At 46.7% G+C, this 17,170-nt stretch overlaps 3 protein-coding genes across 4 annotated transcripts in view; 1 reads left to right on the forward strand and 2 right to left on the reverse strand.

Moving 5' to 3' along the window:
- Positions 1-2,719, reverse strand: part of ANXA5 (annexin A5) — a 41,972-nt gene extending 39,253 nt beyond the window's left edge. The window contains exon 1 of the mRNA XM_051804844.1: positions 2,701-2,719. The gene's annotated coding sequence lies outside the window, so the exon portion shown is untranslated. The remainder of the gene's footprint in view (positions 1-2,700) is intronic.
- Positions 2,720-3,403: 684 nt separating this feature from the next.
- Positions 3,404-8,515, forward strand: EXOSC9 (exosome component 9). Of its 2 annotated transcripts, XM_051804839.1 has the most exons (13): positions 3,404-3,541; positions 3,767-3,861; positions 4,288-4,387; positions 4,472-4,591; positions 4,684-4,786; positions 5,210-5,347; positions 5,450-5,532; positions 5,844-5,976; positions 6,414-6,502; positions 6,691-6,837; positions 7,196-7,386; positions 7,692-7,770; positions 8,265-8,515. In XM_051804839.1, the coding sequence occupies exons 4-13, from the start codon at positions 4,563-4,565 to the stop codon at positions 8,341-8,343; spliced, it is 1,071 nt and encodes a 356-aa protein (XP_051660799.1). In that variant the 5' UTR covers positions 3,404-3,541; positions 3,767-3,861; positions 4,288-4,387; positions 4,472-4,562; the 3' UTR covers positions 8,344-8,515. The 2 variants fall into 2 exon arrangements, with proteins under 2 accessions (XP_051660799.1, XP_051660798.1); XM_051804838.1 differs by lacking the exon at positions 4,288-4,387.
- Positions 8,361-16,496, reverse strand: CCNA2 (cyclin A2). Its single transcript, XM_051804842.1, has 8 exons — positions 16,184-16,496; positions 15,871-16,090; positions 14,860-14,975; positions 14,303-14,526; positions 13,566-13,770; positions 12,725-12,838; positions 12,326-12,459; positions 8,361-11,905 (listed from the first exon to the last, which is right to left on the reverse strand). The coding sequence occupies exons 1-8, from the start codon at positions 16,310-16,312 to the stop codon at positions 11,854-11,856; spliced, it is 1,194 nt and encodes a 397-aa protein (XP_051660802.1). The 5' UTR covers positions 16,313-16,496; the 3' UTR covers positions 8,361-11,853.
- Between the last annotated feature and the right edge of the window lie 674 nt (positions 16,497-17,170).

Below are 17,170 nucleotides of genomic sequence, written 5' to 3' on the forward strand. Positions count from 1 at the left end.
GCAACTGGTTGCAATTGATGCAATAGAAATCATGGACACAGTTTGCCTGGAGACAGAGAAACTGCAGGATGTGGAGACAGTGGGGCTCTTGGTTTTTAGCTATTGTGCTGAGACTCAAAGCTGCAGATGAATTGACTGCAGGGCAGCTCTGGCCAGTTCAGTAGCTCTTGGGAGGACTACAGGGTAAAACAGGCAGCAGCAGCAAAAAAGGAAGGAGTGTCGTTTCTCTCCCCCTGACTTTGTTGCTTGTCTAGAATCCAGCCTTGCAAATACTTCCCACTTGCCCAAAAACGATTGCTGAGAGCTGAGACAGTGCTGAATGCAGCACTCCCCACAGGATTAGAACTTTTGGCAGGACTCTTTGGTGCAAAAAACTTGTTTCACAAGAGCAGGAAACCCCAAGAGATGATGTGAAGACTAAACATGGGTGGAAACAGCAAGAATATTTTGGGGGTTACTCAGAAATCTTGTCTATGAAAGACGATTAAGAAAACATCCAACAAGTAGATGAAGTAGAAGTTATTACCAACTTTCCTTAAGCTGGTGTTTGGATGATTTGCTGGCAGCTCTGGATCCCTTTTTTTGGAATAAAATTATTCATACATATATGAATATATATGTATATATATATGAGCATATACACACCAGGCAAGTACTTTCCTAAATTTTAGCCATGTAAGCTGTGACACCTTTCTTCTAATAAGTAAGGGACAAAGGTGCTTTATCTGTGCTTCAGATAAGGAGCTTGTTTAAGTGCTTCCCTGGATCCAGGCCAGAATACCCTATGCTTCACTACAGCAGTGCCTTGCTTGTGCCAGCAGCATTGCTTCCAAGGATTACCTGCCCTCCCACCCCTGTGGAACTGTACCTGCAAATTATAAATTAGATTATTACACCTATGCAGAGCCTTTCTTCCCAAACAACCTTATAAGTTGAAACACATATAAATGCACACATGCCATGCAGAGATGTGTAAATGGGTGCACTGGAGGCACCAGAGAGCAGGATGTGCAGCTGAACAGCAAAGGCACATTGCAGTCAAGGCTGCCGTGAAAGGAGGAGGTCCTTTTTTAATTTATTTTTATTAGGCCATAAAACCTGTTTGCTGGAAGGTTGCTGTCAAGATTCTGAGATTCTGATGCAGTTTGGTTTTCTTTTTCAGTCCCCCAGTGCGATTTTCCCTCACGTCTCAGTTCGGGAAGATAATCCAATTCAAGCATTTCAGCCTACAGAGCATTCAACTCAAATGAAGAAACGCTCCTATGTGGGCACAACAGATCATCAGGACCTTCCTTCTGACGATTCCTGCTTTAGCCTAAGTGCCTTTGATTTATTCACTCATTTATTCACTCTGCACTGCACGACAGTCACTCCTTCTGAACACACAATTTCCATTATTTGATTACAACTGTAACTCTGCCTTTCACTGTACAGAAACGGAGCAGTTGCTCAACTTCTATTTTGTTAACCTTTTCTATTGACCTCATTTGCCATGTGCCCTCCTCCTACAGATTTCCAGTGCTGTGATTTTATGCCCCCTTAATTTGTGCATGGAATTCTTTACCCTTCCTGGCACACGTGCACACACAGAAGCTGCAAAGTAGACTTTGGATCACAGGACACAGCTGATTTCCAGCCCCAACACACGACTCGGTTCTCCTGGAATCACATCCAGCTCCTCCTGAATTTCACCATCAACTTCTCTGTCTTGAATAGGACCAGCATCAGAAGCAAAAATCCAGACTCTCCAGCAAAAAAGGGTATAATTAACACCTCTGGAAGTGCTTCTGACAGAACACGTGTTAATACAAGAAAACCCTACGCAAATGAATGACAGGACTGTTGGATGTTCTGGCCTAGTTTAAAAGTGATTCCTTTGAAAGTACTATGTCACTGAAGCAGTTATAAAACAGTTCACCAGGAGAGCAGGTACAGGAATTTTTCCCACTCTGTCTCAAGCAGAAATCTCAGCATATGCCCAAGATGACATTTTTTGTAATTGTTGGAGGCTAACATAGTTTGGAAGGCTCCCACAAACAACACAAACCTTTCCAAGGTTGCTGATAGTAACTGAAGAGTTTCAGAATTTAACCCCAACCCTTCACTAATAACATTATCACTGAATTTACACAATTAAAAAAATTAAAATTGGACAGAATTTCTACCTAAAGACTGCCAGTAAGACTCCAAGGAAAATATGCAATCCACATATCCACACAGCTGTGACGAGAGAGAATGTTATACCAAATGTTATCCTATTTGTGGCTAAAGTTGCAAGTGTTACATAATTTTGTTTCTTATTGATGCTTCACACTTAGTGTCATTTGGGAAAACTATTTCCTTGGTTTTGTCCCTAGAGGAAGAGGGTCTTTTGTTATCTCATCAATACTATTTACACTGAATATTTGTGATTCTATTTATTTATCCCAACCTGAAAATATAAAACCAGCATGGGGAAAATCACATGGTGTTTGTCCTCACTTGCACAAAATTGGGAGTTTCCGAAACAGGACTCACTTTTTAGTTTGCACAAGAACTGGAGTGTGTTAGCAAGGTTTAAAAAGACAGTGTGACGTATTTGAAGTTTTGTGTGAGGCAAGTCGGAGTGCCTGGGGTTTAATGCTGGCGAGAAGATACAGTAAATGGTCTTTTTAACTTAAACTAAGCATAAAAGCCACTTGTAAGGGCCTTTTTACTTACGGTAACACCTCGGAACCTCAGGGAGGGGCATTCTTCCGACAGATTTGACGCCGTAGCTCCGTTTTTGCCTGCACTGTTTGTGCGCCACAACAGCGCCAACCACTGGATAGGTCTGGGATATGTGTTTGGTTTCTTTTTTAATTAAGCTATTAGAGAGCGTCCAAAGGAGGGCCGCGGGCGTGGTGAAGGGTCCGGAGGGGGAGCCCTGTGAGGAGCGGCTGAGGGGACTTGCTTTGCTCCGCCTGGAGGAGACTGAGGGGAGACTTCATCGAGGTCTTCAGCATTCTTCTGAGGGGAAGAGGAGGGGCGGGCATTGCTCACTCTCATGACCAGCGACAGGACTCGGGGGAACGGCACGAGGCTGAGTCGGGGGAGGTTTAAGTTGGACATGAGGAAAAGGTTCTTCCGACAGGGGCCGTCAGGCACTGGAAGGGGCTCCTCAAGGCAGCGGTCACAGTACCGAGCCTGAGAGCCCAAGAAGCGTGTGGAGAACGCTCTCAGGCACACGGTGTGACTCCTGGGGTGTCCTGCGCAGCGCCAGGAGCCGCACTGGATGTTCCCGATGGTTCCCTCACATCCCGTGACACCCCTTCGCTCCGCGGCCCTCGCTGAGGGGGGACCCGCCTGCGCTCGAGCTCCCTGCGCGTGCGCGCTGAGCGCCCGCCGCCGCCGCGCGCCGATGACGCACGGGCGCGGCGCGCGGCACCCACGCTCCACCCCCCCCCTCCCTCTCCGCCCTTCCGGCCGCCGCGCGCTGCCCTCTCACGGCGCCGCCATGAAGGCGACGCCGCTCTCCAACTGCGAGCGCCGCTTCCTCCTCCGCGCCATCCAGGAGAGGAAGGTGCGGCGCCGGCACCCCCTGCCCTGGACCTTCCCCCCTCCCCTTTCCCCGCACCCGGGCAGCGGGGACTGGCGTGGCTGTACCCCAGCGCCGCCCCGGCGCATCCCGTCCCATGCCGGGCGCGGCGCGTTAACCCCGTGTCTGTCTGTGTGTCTGTCTGTGTGTCTGTGTGCCTGTCTGTGTGTCTGTGTGCCTGTCTGTGTGCCTGTCTGTGTGTCCCCGCAGCGCCTGGACGGGCGGCAGTGCTACGACTACCGGAACATCCGCGTGTCCTTCGGCGCCGACCGCGGCTGCTGCATCGTGGAGCTGGGCAAGACCAGGTGGGCGCGGGGGCTCGGCCGGGCCGCGGCTCCCGCGGGGCGATGGAGCCCCGGGTTCCCAGGCCTGCCGGGGCGAACGGGGAATGTCCCGCCTGTGAGAGCCCGCGGGGATCGCTGTGCACGGATTTTAACTCCCGGAGCCCAAAAGTCGTAGTAGTTCAAGGCTAGGGCCACAGAAGAGTAGTGGTTTCCGTGTTGGTTGTGATTACAAGTAATTTACAGATGGCAGAATTACCCCAGTTTTTCATCCCCTTATTCGCTGATTTTGCGTTCTTCCACAAATCAGACGACTCTTTTTTTGCATGTGGAAAAGTGAAATATATCCCCTTATATAAGTATTTCGTTACAGTTTCTTATGTGTTGGGAGTCAGTTTTTAATCCTAAAAGACAGGACTCTGTTCTAATTCCTACATTTGGTTCTTCCAGTTGTTGACCGGAGTTCAAATATGCATGGAAAGCTTTGAATGAGAAACTATCAGGACTGAGAATTACAAACTAACACCCTAATTTCGTGCTTTTTTTCCAAGTATGCTATTTTGTTTGTAGTGGTAGAAGATTTTTTTTTTTTCCTGATAAGTTCTGTGACCTGATGGTTTATTTACATTTGCAGGGTTCTTGCACAGGTCTCATGTGAACTTGTTTCCCCCAAGCCAAATCGGCCCACAGAAGGTGTGCTCTTCTTTAATCTGGAGCTCTCCCCCATGGCTGCACCCGGGCTGGAGCCTGGCAGGTAGGGAGCTGTCTTAAAATGACTAAACACGGATGATAGAAGAGCCACTGTTTTAAAGCATGATCACATTCAACTTAATTTTGTTTTAACAGGCAATCTGAGTTACTGGTGTCACTGAACAGACTACTGGAGCGATGCCTGAGGGATTCCAAATGTATAGATACTGAATCTCTCTGCGTTGTTGCTGGTGAAAAGGTAGGAAAACCTACGAATTTAAAGTGTTTTTAAACTAATAGGTGCATGTAGCTCAAGTTTTAAGACGATTTCTGTCTTATTTTGGAAAGCAGAAATGCTGATTTTAGGTTGATGTAAAGTTCCACACACCTGACTTGACAGGTATTTTTAGCTTGCATATGTGCATAGGTTTTCTGAACTGGTTGGGACCCTACACACTTGAACATTTCTTTGCAGAATAAAGTGTAAATTGTACTTAAGTGTTACCTATTTTGTCGCAATTAAATCTGGCGCACCGGGTATCTTGGGATATACCGAGGTCTTTCAGACCTGAGCAATGTATGCTGGTTCTTTTTATGGCACAAAAAATGAACTCGTTTTGAAGAACAGCAACTTCTGTAGAACAATGTCTCGGATTGCCAAGCAGTTCTGTACTTTTCCCAGGTTTGGCAAATTCGCCTGGACATGCACCTGTTAAACCACGATGGGAACATCACTGATGCTGCCAGCATAGCAGGAATTGTAGCTCTGTGCCACTTTCGCAGGCCAGATGTGTCTGTGCAAGGAGAGGAAGTAACCGTGGTAAGTTTTATTTCATTTCTTTCAATATCTTTGTACAGTGTGACCTTTTAAAATTAAATGTGTTTCATAAATAACTGTATTCTGGGCCGATTCCTTTCAAAGTACACTCCTGAGGAACGTGATCCTGTCCCCCTGAGTATCCACCACATGCCCATTTGTGTCACTTTTGCCTTCTTCCATCAAGGGTAAGATTTTGAAGTCTTTTGACACCAACAGCTTATTGTTAATTAAGCAGAATTTATTTCAAACGTAGAAAAGTCCTTAGAATACTTATATTGACAAGCTGATTTCTTAAAAGATTTTATCTGAGGTGAAATGCCAGGGGGAGATATTTCTGTGTTCTGCACAGTGTAACTAACAGCAGCTTTCCACAGGTCATGTAGAAAACTTTCAGGGGGAGTTTACCCATAGTTACTAATACATAAACCAACTCCTGTGTTTAATCAGTAGCAACTTGCCTCAAACTTTTACTGTTGCCTTGTATTCCTGATTCTAGGACCTATTTGTTGGTGGATCCAAGTGAACGCGAGGAGCGTGTGATGGATGGGCTCCTTGTGATTGCCATGAATAAACACCGGGAAATTTGTACCATCCAGTCCAGTGGAGTGGTTATGCTGGTGCAAGACCAGGTAAACCTTTGCCTTGAGCAGTTCCTGTGCTGCAGTCTTGATATGGAAATATCCCTGACATTTGGAAGTTTTATCGGAAAAGATTATTTATTTTTGGTCCCAGTGGAAGAGCATAGCACTGTGTACCATGCTGTGGAAGAAGTGTTGAAAAGGCATAGTTTTTGGTCTGATTTGCATCTTTTTTTCCCCCCCCCTGTGATTTGGCTGAGGGAATCTGTAAATTATTTCCCATTGCACTCTGAGGAAAGGCTGCAGGGTGTGTATTAATCTTTTGCATAACTGTTAGTGAATCCAGTCCCTCATGCCGAGGTGCCATACTTTAAGTGTTTTTAATTCCTGTGATTTAAGTGTTTGTGATTCCTATGATGTTCCACAGTTTTAGTTAAAAACACCTTGCTTTCATGGTCTTAAACTGTTGTTGTGTGTATAACAAACAGATTCTGAGATGCAGTAAAATAACAGCTGTTAAAGTCGCAGAAATAACAGAACTCATTCAGAAAGCCTTGGAAAACGACCACAAAGCCAGGTGAGTGTTTTGGGAAGGGATGGAAATGGGTATTTCTAAGAAATGCACTAAAAAGTAACCTGTAGTTTGAACAGCAAATCGTTTACACTTGCCTTTGATTTAAATAGCAAGTGTGTTTGAATTTGAAAATCAGAAACCATTTTTAGGTGTGGAACATCCTGAAATAATGCCTGTCCCTGAATGACTAGGAAAGAAGGTGGGAAGTTTGGCTTCGCGGAATCTGTCCCCAACCAAAGGATCACTGCCTTCAAAATGGAGAGTGCTGCTGTTGACACCAACAACGTGGAAGAACAAGCAGGAGAGATCATCGCTAAAGCTGACCCTCCTTCTGAAGTGTATCTTTTCTGGGGTATTATCCAGGGGAAAACCAGGCTTCCCATCCTCTGTATTAACACTGCTAGAAGCTAAACACACATCTGAGATTCCTCACAGATTCGGGAGCCTTCAGAGGAAACATCCTTGGCATCTTGGGTTTGGTTCTGACTGCTTTTAGGGACCTTAGTTCCTTGTATAAAGTGTAAAACTGTGGTCAGAACTGTGATTATTACAATAACTGGAGAAGTGGCACTCTTAACTCCCTGTTAAGGCTGTTCTCCACCAGAGAGAAAAGATACACCTTAAAAATCAAACTGGTTTGTTCTCAGGATACAGAGTTTTACCAGCAAACACCAAGATTTTTCTTGACTCCTGCAGTTTTGCCAATCCAATATTGCACACTCCTGGGACAGCCCAAATTGGGGAAGGAATAGAGAACTCCTGGGGAGACCTTGAAGAATCTGAGAAGGAAGAAGCAGCAGAAGAGGAAGGTGAAAGTGAAGCAGCTGCTTTTGAATGTCAGAAGACAGAAACTGAGGATACGAATATGATGAAGGAAACTAAGGAGGGTAAGTATTTATTGATCTCAATATCAGACATGCCTATTATATCACTTTAAAAGTCTAGAATTAAAATGTTAAGATTAAAATGCTAAGAAGTTCTTAGCAAGAAAAAGCCACCTCACACATTTGCTGTTTCTACTTCACCTGGTCACTCCTCTTCAAAACTTGATTCCTGTAGTATAGGGAGGGCTCCAAATGAATCAGTAAGCCAGTCTGAATGTTTGTTGCTTTGAAAGTGGTTATTAGTTACAGAAGTTGTTTGTACAAGACTGATCAGCAGTTTGTTGTTGATTGGGTTGTTTGTTTTTTAGATGAACCTATTTTGCTGTCTGACAGCGAGGAGGAAGAAGTTGTCATTCTGGAACCACAGGAAGTACCAAGGAAAACAAGGTAACCATCCTGTGAAATTAGGAGGGAAGAGGAGTTTGTAAGGAGTATTTCCAGGAAGGACAGGATTTCGGCAAGGCCAGGGAAGGTTTCAGTTGATCAACGGGACAACAGAGAGAGCTGAGAGCGAGGAGGTTTAAATCTGGGCTAGTTCACTCCTGTCTGGGGAGGCCATAGCCTGGCTGGCCTTCAGCTGCCTGGAATAGTTATAGACAGACTAATCTTAATCATTCCAAAGAGACACTTCAGAGATTCTACATGCTACACTAGAGCTAATGTTAAGTTTTATGTCCCAGAAGTGAGGTTTTGGTGCTGTGTCCCTGCACTAGCCATGGAAAACCTGGTTGTTGTGTGCAGTGCACTTCCCAGAAATTAACTTAGACCTTGGCTCCGAGCGTGGTGGGTGGCTGCCCAGTTCTGGATGATCATCGTGTGTTCTTTTGAAATAGTAAAACTATTCAGTACATTCCTTTGATACAAATGTTGTTTGCTCACAGAACACAGACCAGCACGAAACCAGAGAATACAAGTAAGAAAGCATTTAACAAAAGGAGAAGAAAGAAGAGAACTCGATAAAGCCGTCATCCCTCCTGCAGAAATGCTGTACAATATGGAATTTGGTGTATTATTACTGAGATTATTTTTGTAGATAACTTTATTTTCTCCCCCCCTATCTCTGGTTCTGCTTTTATGTTTATGTTAAAACTATTGTACACAGCTTTAAATAAAAAATTGCCTGTAACTGAAATTGCATGGTTGGCATCCAGCTGCAGTAAAAACTCTCTAGTTATCTTGAACTAACTTCCACAACCTGAAGGGCAGATAGAAGATGCATCATTTTCTTAACAAAACAGCCTGTGCACAGTCAGAGTTCAGGTGGTAAAAGGAAAAGTTTCATTCCAAGGTAAAGCTTCTCTTAAGGTAGCTATTGCCACTCCTTGGGAGTTTGTCATTCTTCACTGGGGTAGGTGATGTGCTGTGACTGAGATCATCTTGCCCGTGTCCCTGCACGTGTTACCTTTTACTCAAACTGCTTTGTATAAAAAGCAATATAAATCCATGTACTTAACAAACTAGCAGAGAACTTCTGCAAGATAATAGAGAAGCAACTCATACTTCAGCAGTGGAGTTTCTTAAAAAGTTTAATTAAATATTACATGCAACAGACAGGAATGCTTCTTGAACTTATAGGCAAAGAATTATGCTCTGAACTTAGAATTGGGCAAAACAAAGAGATGAGGAAGGTTCTAAAACATCTGATCTGGGTGCTTTGTTTGAAAACAAGTCACACTGGAAACACACACGTATTTACAAGAGCAAAGGAGGGCTATTTTACATGTGACCTCAGTGTTACATGAGCTGTGAACAGAAGTTACTGTTGCAGATGTTGCATTCCCCAAATGAAGTTAAGAATTTAATGTAAAAGAAAATATAAAATTGCTCCCAGCCATGCAAAGCTTTAGTCAAGTTGTGCTCTTTTAGAATGGGACCAACACACAAAACCTTTTCTCTTTCCTTGTTGCTAACCCAGTGCATTTTCTTAGTGTCAGTTCTTCCAACCCAAAGTCACTGTCCTGAGTACAAAAATGGGTGAAGATGCAGTTTCTTCTTAATTCCATGGTACCACTGGACTGTAAACTTCTTCAGAAAAAAAGAACAGCCTTTGCACTGCTATTTCTCTCTTCACATAAAACATCACTACATTCCTTAGAGCCTTCTGTTTGAAAGGACTAGAAGTTAATGATTAGGCTTGACAGTAGTACAGTACAATTTGTTCAAAGCTTAGTAGCAAAAGCTGGAATTGTCCCATATTAACTTCAGAAAACGAGGCAATGGGAAAAAAGATAGTACTTACTGCAGCAGCAAGAGCTGCCAGTGAGGAAGGAGGAACATAGTCACGCTGGGCAGAGGTGCCAGCCCAGGACTGATGCTTTTCTGTTAGAGGAAGGCATGTTGATATGGCAAAAGTAAAGCTGAGGGAGCATGGAAGAATTTTTGTCTCTGTTATCGGAACAGTAACAGAACAACTTCCTTGAAACTAGAGCAAAGGTGTTTCATTAGGCAGTAAATTAACACTGAAACCCCCTGAAGGCCGTTCACCTCAGTACTGCTACTTGCTCTGTTCTGGGGAAAATAGTTCAAAACCTTCCTTTAAGTGACCCTCTTTCCAAAGTTGATATTTCTCAGTAGTCTTGGAATACACCACTAAAAGGAAAGGGAAGAGAGAACCCAGTTTCTCAGGAAGAGTGCCGTGGCCTGTTGTCTTCAAGTAATAATTGCCAGTCAGCATTGTGAGTTATCTTTCCAAGGTCATGAGCGTGGAAAACGCATTCCTGTATATACAAACTCTCACTCCTGCAAGGCTAGAGTGTTTCCAATCCTAAGCACCAGACATGATACACTGTGCAGGCTGCCCCCAGATAGTTTCAGCTTTTACAGTGGCAACCTACTGAAATTAGGCTAAATAAAGGCTAGTGACCAATGAAATACTGTTCTCCCATTAAACATTAGAACATGCATGAAAGTCCAAGTGCATCTTAAGAAGCTCATATCGGCCAGAAAGGCCTCCTCTGCTGCATATTTTGACAGGATAAGCACCACTCGATAGTTTTGTAACTGAGGTGGTTCACAGAGGGCTCAGACTGCAGGGGTGGGGGCAGAACAGTACGTTTGTAGTTACTGAGATGAGACCTGTGAGTTGTCTCACATTAATGTGCTTGCCAGCTTGACAGAGGGCTGATGAGTTAAAAAAATTTAAATAGCTCCCACCCTGACAGCTGTTGGACATCTGTGGAGAGTTTATACTGCTCACTACTGGGTGCCCAGATAAGCAGACAGACAACTTAAAGTCAGAGGCAAAGGTTTCACCTTGCCAAAAAGCTTTAGAAATGAATGCCAGTTTAAGATGGCAGTACTTCTCCTCAGTGGTTTTAAGGTATTAGCAAGACCACTAACATCAGATACAAAACCTGGTTATTGGCCAACCTGGAAATGGCTTAATTCAACCCCACTTCTGTGCACTCACTGCTTTACATGCAGAGAACAGCAGGTGCAGGGCAGCATCACTCCATTTACACAGGCTGAAGGTAAACATCCATTGGATCTAATGCTGATTATGTTTGCTCATGTAACAGAGTTCCAGAACTAAGGAAAAATACAACCAGTTGGTCTGCATTTTTGCTGCGGAGGAACTCTCTCCAAGCATGAGGGGTGTACAGAATCCATACAGTTCTGCACGTAGCCCATCCATGCCAGAAGACATTTCCTCCCCTTGAGGGCACAGAGCAGTAGTTCACCCTCCTGCAGTTTAATCCCTCCACCACCCTTAAAGAGGTACAAGGTAAGCAGACTGAAGACTCATTTTTTTTAGTAGGTATTGATGGGCTTTGGGGACAGCTAACACGTCCCTGGGAACTCCGTGGGTTTATTAGTATCAGTTTTACACATGCACAAGAAAATACCTGTAGCAAGACCATTTTCTATGTAGTGGCAGTGAGAAGTATGAACTGGTGTAGGAGTTTTAACCGTGCAGCCCCTGCAGCAGAGCATTCAGCCTGATGAAGCTCTGGCACTAAATCACAGGGCACATCCTAAGAGAGGCTCACGAGTCCATTCCAGCAAGGTGTTCTCCTCACAGCCATATAGTTTCTTCCGGTATAATAGACATGAAGCCACACTTTGGATCTATGCTAAGTCTCAGTTTAAACTAGACAGTATAAAAATGCTACAAATACTGCTGTGGAGCCCAAGTCTTTCTTACCCAGAAGGAGAAAAAGCCCCACTAAAATAGTGCACCCCTAATATTAACGTTTAGGCTATAAGTAGTTAGGCAGTCTCAGACCTCACACAGTCTGCATGGTTAATTCTGTGCCTGAAGAAAACATTTGGATAAAAACACGGTTAAAACTCTTTAACAAGATTGCATGTACAAAAGATTTACATTAAACCCTCATAAAACTAACTTCATAATTAAAGTCATCAAAGCCTGTATTCTGAGTGATCACATCTAGAATTCTGAACCATGTTTAAAACTGTACATCATTTCCTGGTAATATACATCTCTTGAAAAGATCAGTCTCTTGATTATTACAATAAGTTTAGTGTGTCTGGCGGGTCAATAAGCGATACTTCATGGTACCTAGAGAGGGAAAAAAAGACGCAGGATGTCACCTTGCTCCAGTGCTGTCTGCCACAAAGAGCAGCACACACACTGCAGCAACACTGCCCACAAGGCAGGAAACACTTTGGGGCTTGTTGGTGGCCGTGCCCACAGAGATTTTTAGCAGCATCAGGTATCACCAACTGTAGGAACATCAAGAAAACTCCTCCAGTTTCCACCTGACGGTTCTGGCAGAGACAGAACACCAAGTATTGCTCAACAAACCACCGTGCAAAAACCTGGGGAAGTCTCATCACCATTTCACTGAAGTGGTGGGTTTGGTGAGCGGAGCCTGCCTGAAGGCTCAAGGTGCACCCCACACCCTGACAAGCAGTTACGTGTCAGCACAACTCAGGTGTAACACCCCTGGCTTCTCCCAGCATCTCTAGAGATACTCACTTTGTACTCTTGTACTTTTCCCTTATGGACTGTTGTGTGTGCTGGGCTGCTTTGAGGTAGGTGTTGTGTAGGTCCATGAGGCAAGGCTTGATGTCTTCAAGGGTGTAGCCAGTTACTTTGCACAGGGATTCAGGCTGAGGGAAAAAGGAAAGGAAGAGGGATATTGGAACAGTTCTGTTCGCTTATGCTGACAACCTCCAGTGGAGTTTTTGGTTTGTTGTTGAAACTATAATACCCCCCATCCCACTTTTCAAATACCAGAGGGAGCAATCCCTAATTAACAGCCCAGGAGCACGGAGGAGCTGCAATTCCTGCAGCCCAGCCTCAGCATTCAGAACTGTGTACAAATACACTAAACACACAAAGGCACATGAGGGCTCACATTTGAATGCTACATACCCAAGTTCGTCCAGTGAGTGTGTAGTCTGCTAAAAGAAATGCTGCAGCAGCAATAACTGATGGCAAGTATTTCAGGTAAGGATCAGCATCAATTAGACTCAGCTCCCCAAGGTACTGCAAGGGAAACAAGAAAGGGAGTCATCTACTTCCAAAAGGAAGGGGAAGATCATTTAACAGTGGCACCAGAACCCTAATTTAAGCTTGACAATCCTACCATCAGTTGGAGCAACAGCTTTTACTAGTTTCTACTTACTTACTCATTTATCATCCCCTGCTAAAGTGTTCCCAACACATGCTTTTCCAGCACATTTTATATTTAGGGATATATGAGAACTAGAGGAAAGAACGTAGTCAGGTCTGACCTTTGCACAGTGAGACAAAGGCTGCTGTTTTAGGAGCTCTGGTAGCTACCATACAGCTAGGATTTATTAAAACTTTAGCTGAAATGTTATCTGTGCTCTGCTTTAGAAATTACCCTCTGGATTTAGAGCTTGCTGCTTGTTGAGGGGAAAACCAGAACAAAAGCCCTTATTAGCCAAAGTGGGTGGGTATGTGTGGCAATTTTGGATAAGAGAGAGGGAAACTTCTATCTAGCAGTGAAACAACCCCCAATTTAAAGTTCTTTAATCTCTGCCTGCTCTGAGTAAGTGTGCACGCTTGAGCCAGGCCAAGTGCCAGCCTCTGATAAGAATGGAGTATCCCAAACAGCACGTGCAACAGGAGCATTAGCTTCCAGCAGTGTGGCACCACTTCTGGAGGAGCACACTTCCTAATGTGTATATATATATCTCTGCAATAGAACACTCTAGTGACACGGGCTGAGCTGGTAATTCTTACTTACCATTGAGAGGCTCTCCATTTTAGCATCTGTCTGCCGATGTAAAAAGTACTGGGTGAGGAACTGGTTGATTGTTGGAGCTGCCAAGTCAAATGACAAAACCTTCAAAATTAAGTGCTCCATCCTTAGAACCTGCTTCTTGGTGTAGGTGTCATCTGTGATGTAGACAAACTCGGCTACTTCGGGAGGGTAGATTTCTTCAAACTTTCTGCCAGGAGAAGTAGTTATGAGTAAATAATAGAGTACTAGAAAACCAGATAACCAGCAACATTTAATGAAAGTGAGCACACTCGTTTAAATTCTGACTTGGGAAGTAGCTGGGCAGTGGCACCAAACAAGTTTCCTGCACTTGGTTCAGTGGCTCTTGAATCAGCAGAACTTGAAATTAGAGAGCTACAACAGCCTGATATTTTAGGACTAAGCAGTTACTGAAATTCCAGAAGAACCCACTAAACTAGTAATTGGTGCAAGCCAAACTTTCTTTTCACATGCCTTATGCATATGCATACTTCAAATACTCTTTAGATGCCTGCTGCTGCAGCTGGGAAGGATGAATCCTCACTCTAGGGCAATCTACAAAGACAACTGCCAAGCTTTTAGGTGCAAAACTCCTGATTTTTATTCTAGTGTGAAGCCCTCCCGAGTCAGCCCGGCTATAGGCAGCAGAACAGTGATAGCCACAAGATTTCCATCCGTGGGAGACCGGCAGGTGGAATTTGAAATGAAGTAATTTCACTTACGATGCAAGCAGCATGGCTGCAGTACCCACAAGCTGAAGTTTTCCTCTCAAAACAGACATTGAAGAAAGAAACCTATCAATGTAATTTACAGCTAAGTGCAGGGTTTCATTCTGTAGTTTGTATTCTTCTCCAACTTCCACCAGCCAGTCCACAAGAATAGCCCGCATGTTGTTTGTGATGTCAGGTTGCTTCCTCATGTAGCCTATTTTAGGCTTGCATTTCACCTGTAGATTTAGATGACAGACAAAGCTGAGTTTGGACCAAGCACTGGTAGGGAAGCAACTGTTTAAACTCAATTTTCCACAGTTTAAACAAATCAGAAGTAAACAATGGTAAGTTCAGGATCAGTAAGTTATGTTTCTGTAATCTTGCTTTGCAGCTTCCGTTCAGTGCATGGCACAATAAACCGGTCTTATGCCTACAGCATCTTATTTCTCCCTTTCTAGCAAGCTTTAATTTAGTCACTATAGTAGTAACTCACGTTTAGATGCATTTCTCAAACCCAAACCCCCCCCCCCATAAGCTGTAAGCAAATTAGAAAAGAGACAGCAGCTCACCTCCATTTCCCTAAGGTACGTATGGATTTCGCTGATATAGTCTGGCACATTATTAACGTTTGGTTTTGTCTCTTCGGTTTCTGAGGTTATTGAAATATCCATAATACTCGGAGAGTCTAAGCAGAGGATAACAGCCATGTTAAAATGGGCACCATCAGAACACCCCCTCACAGCACAGGGAACCTTGTGTAGGCTCTCTCAAGTAGACTGGGAGTTGAGGAGGCTCTAGGGAAGCCAAAATGTTACGGCAACAGGGATTTTTCCCCTTCCCCTTTCTCTTCTTCCCCCTAAGAATAAAGGGATGGAAAACTCTCTTGCAATTATGTAGTGCTCAGTCCACCCCACGTTACCTTGCTACATAGATGTGGATCCTGCAACCTTAGAGTGTGGCTTAAAACAGGGCTGGAGTCCCAGAGCTTTTTGTAGACTGCAAGGTGGATCACAGTGAAGTGACCCCTCAGATATTCACACAAGTCTTACAGAAGATGGATCTGGCAGTTCCCATCTTTTATACACTGGGAAGAAATACTTGCACCTCTACAGGGTATTTCCTGGGAGAAAAGTCTATTACACCTCAGGATCTGACTGAGTAAAGTCCCCTTCGAACTCTGTAGCGGTAGCAAAGGGCAAGGCCTTAAGGCCTGCTCTCGTCTTTAATCTGGTTTTCTCTCATGAGGTACTGATAGTTAAACTTACAGTATAAAATTAAGAGTATAAAACTTCCTGGGACAAAAGCACAGAGGCTCAGGCCATGGACCGAAGAGCTGTTGTATCATGGTGACCAGCTCGAAGGAACCAAACCGGCTCCTGAGGCAAACCAGACCCGTCTGTGTCCCGAACTGCTCCGGGACCCGCAGCCCCCCATTTCGCTCTGGAAACCATTTCCCGGGTAAGACCTCGGCACGACCCCCCACGCTTGCCGGGGGCAGGGCGCTGAGGAGAAGGCAGGTGGGAGCCCAGGGCACGCCGAGGCGGCGCTGCCCTGCCCCGGGGCCGCGGGATGTCACGTACCGAAGCTCAGCTCCATGGCGTTGCCCAGGGGGGCCAGGGGCCGCCGCTCCCCCAGGACACACACGGCCGCACGCAGCCCCAGCGCCGCGTCCTCCTTGTGCCCCGCCGGGGCGCCCCGCGGCCGCCGGTCCCGCTCCCCATCGGGCTCGTCCACATGGATGGAGAAGGGCTGGTGCCTCCCCGCCGCCGCTCCATGGCCCTCGCAGCCGCCCCGCGCCGCCTGTGGGGAGAGCGGCCGTCACTGCCCGGGCCCTGACAGCCCCCGCCGCGCCCGGATCCCCGCTCCCCCCCCCTCACATCCCGGCCCCCTCACCTGCAGGGAGAGCCCCGGGCGCTCCTGCGCGCCCCGCAGCACCCCCAGCGCCACGCGGGGGCCGGCGGGCGGCGGCGCCGCTTTGCCGCCCGGCGGGGGGATGTTCTCCTGGTTCTCCTGCTCCAGCATGGCGGCGGCGGCCGGGGGGGCCGGGAGGGGCGTGCGGGGACACAGCGGGGAGAGAGCAGGGCGGGGGGAACGCCGCGGCGGGGCCGGGGCCGGGGCGGCGGGGCCGGGACGGGCGCGCCTGGAGCCGCCCGCGCCGTTCAAGTAGCCCGCGACTATTGAACCGGCCAATGGGCGCGCGGGGCGTCACGGCCGCGCCGGATGGGGCGGGAGGGGCCGCGCGGGGAGGGACGGAGGGAAAGAGGGGGAAAAAAAGGGAAGGGAGCGGCCGTGACGGGGGAAGAGCCGGGGATGAGCCGCTCCCCCGGCCCGCGGGAGAGCGAGGGAGGGAGGGAGGGGAGCGCCTCGGGCCTCGGCCCCGGGAAACGTGTGTGGGAAACGTGCGTGTCCAGCGAAGGGCGACAAGGCTTGCGAAGGGTCTGGAGGACCGTGTCCCAGGAGGAGCGGCTGAGGGAGCTGGGGGTGTTTAAGCTGGAGAAAAGGGGGCGCGGGGGGACCTTTTCGCGCTCTCTGCCGTTACCTAAAGGAAGGGTGTAGGGAGGTGCGGGTCGGTGTCCGCCACCCTGCCTGTGGTGAGGGCTCAAGGGGAAATGGCCTTGAGCTGAGTCTCCCCCGTCTCAGCTTATCACAGAATCTCGGAGAGGTTTGGGCTGGAAGGGGACCTTACAGACCAACCAGTTCCAACCTCCTGCCATGGGCAGGGCACCTTCCACTAGCCCTGGTTGCTCCAAGCCCCGTCCAGGCTGGCCTTGGACACTTCCAGGGATGGGGCAGCCACAGCTTCTCTGGGCAACCTGTGGCAGGGCCTCATCACCCTCAGATCTTAAAAATTTTCCCTGTTAGGATGGTCAGGCATTGGAA

This window comes from Manacus candei, unplaced genomic scaffold, assembly GCF_025592945.1.
Source record: "Manacus candei isolate 608988 ecotype Guabito, Panama unplaced genomic scaffold, ASM2559294v1 h1tg000062l, whole genome shotgun sequence".
In the NCBI taxonomy this organism is placed as follows: domain Eukaryota; kingdom Metazoa; phylum Chordata; class Aves; order Passeriformes; family Pipridae; genus Manacus; species Manacus candei.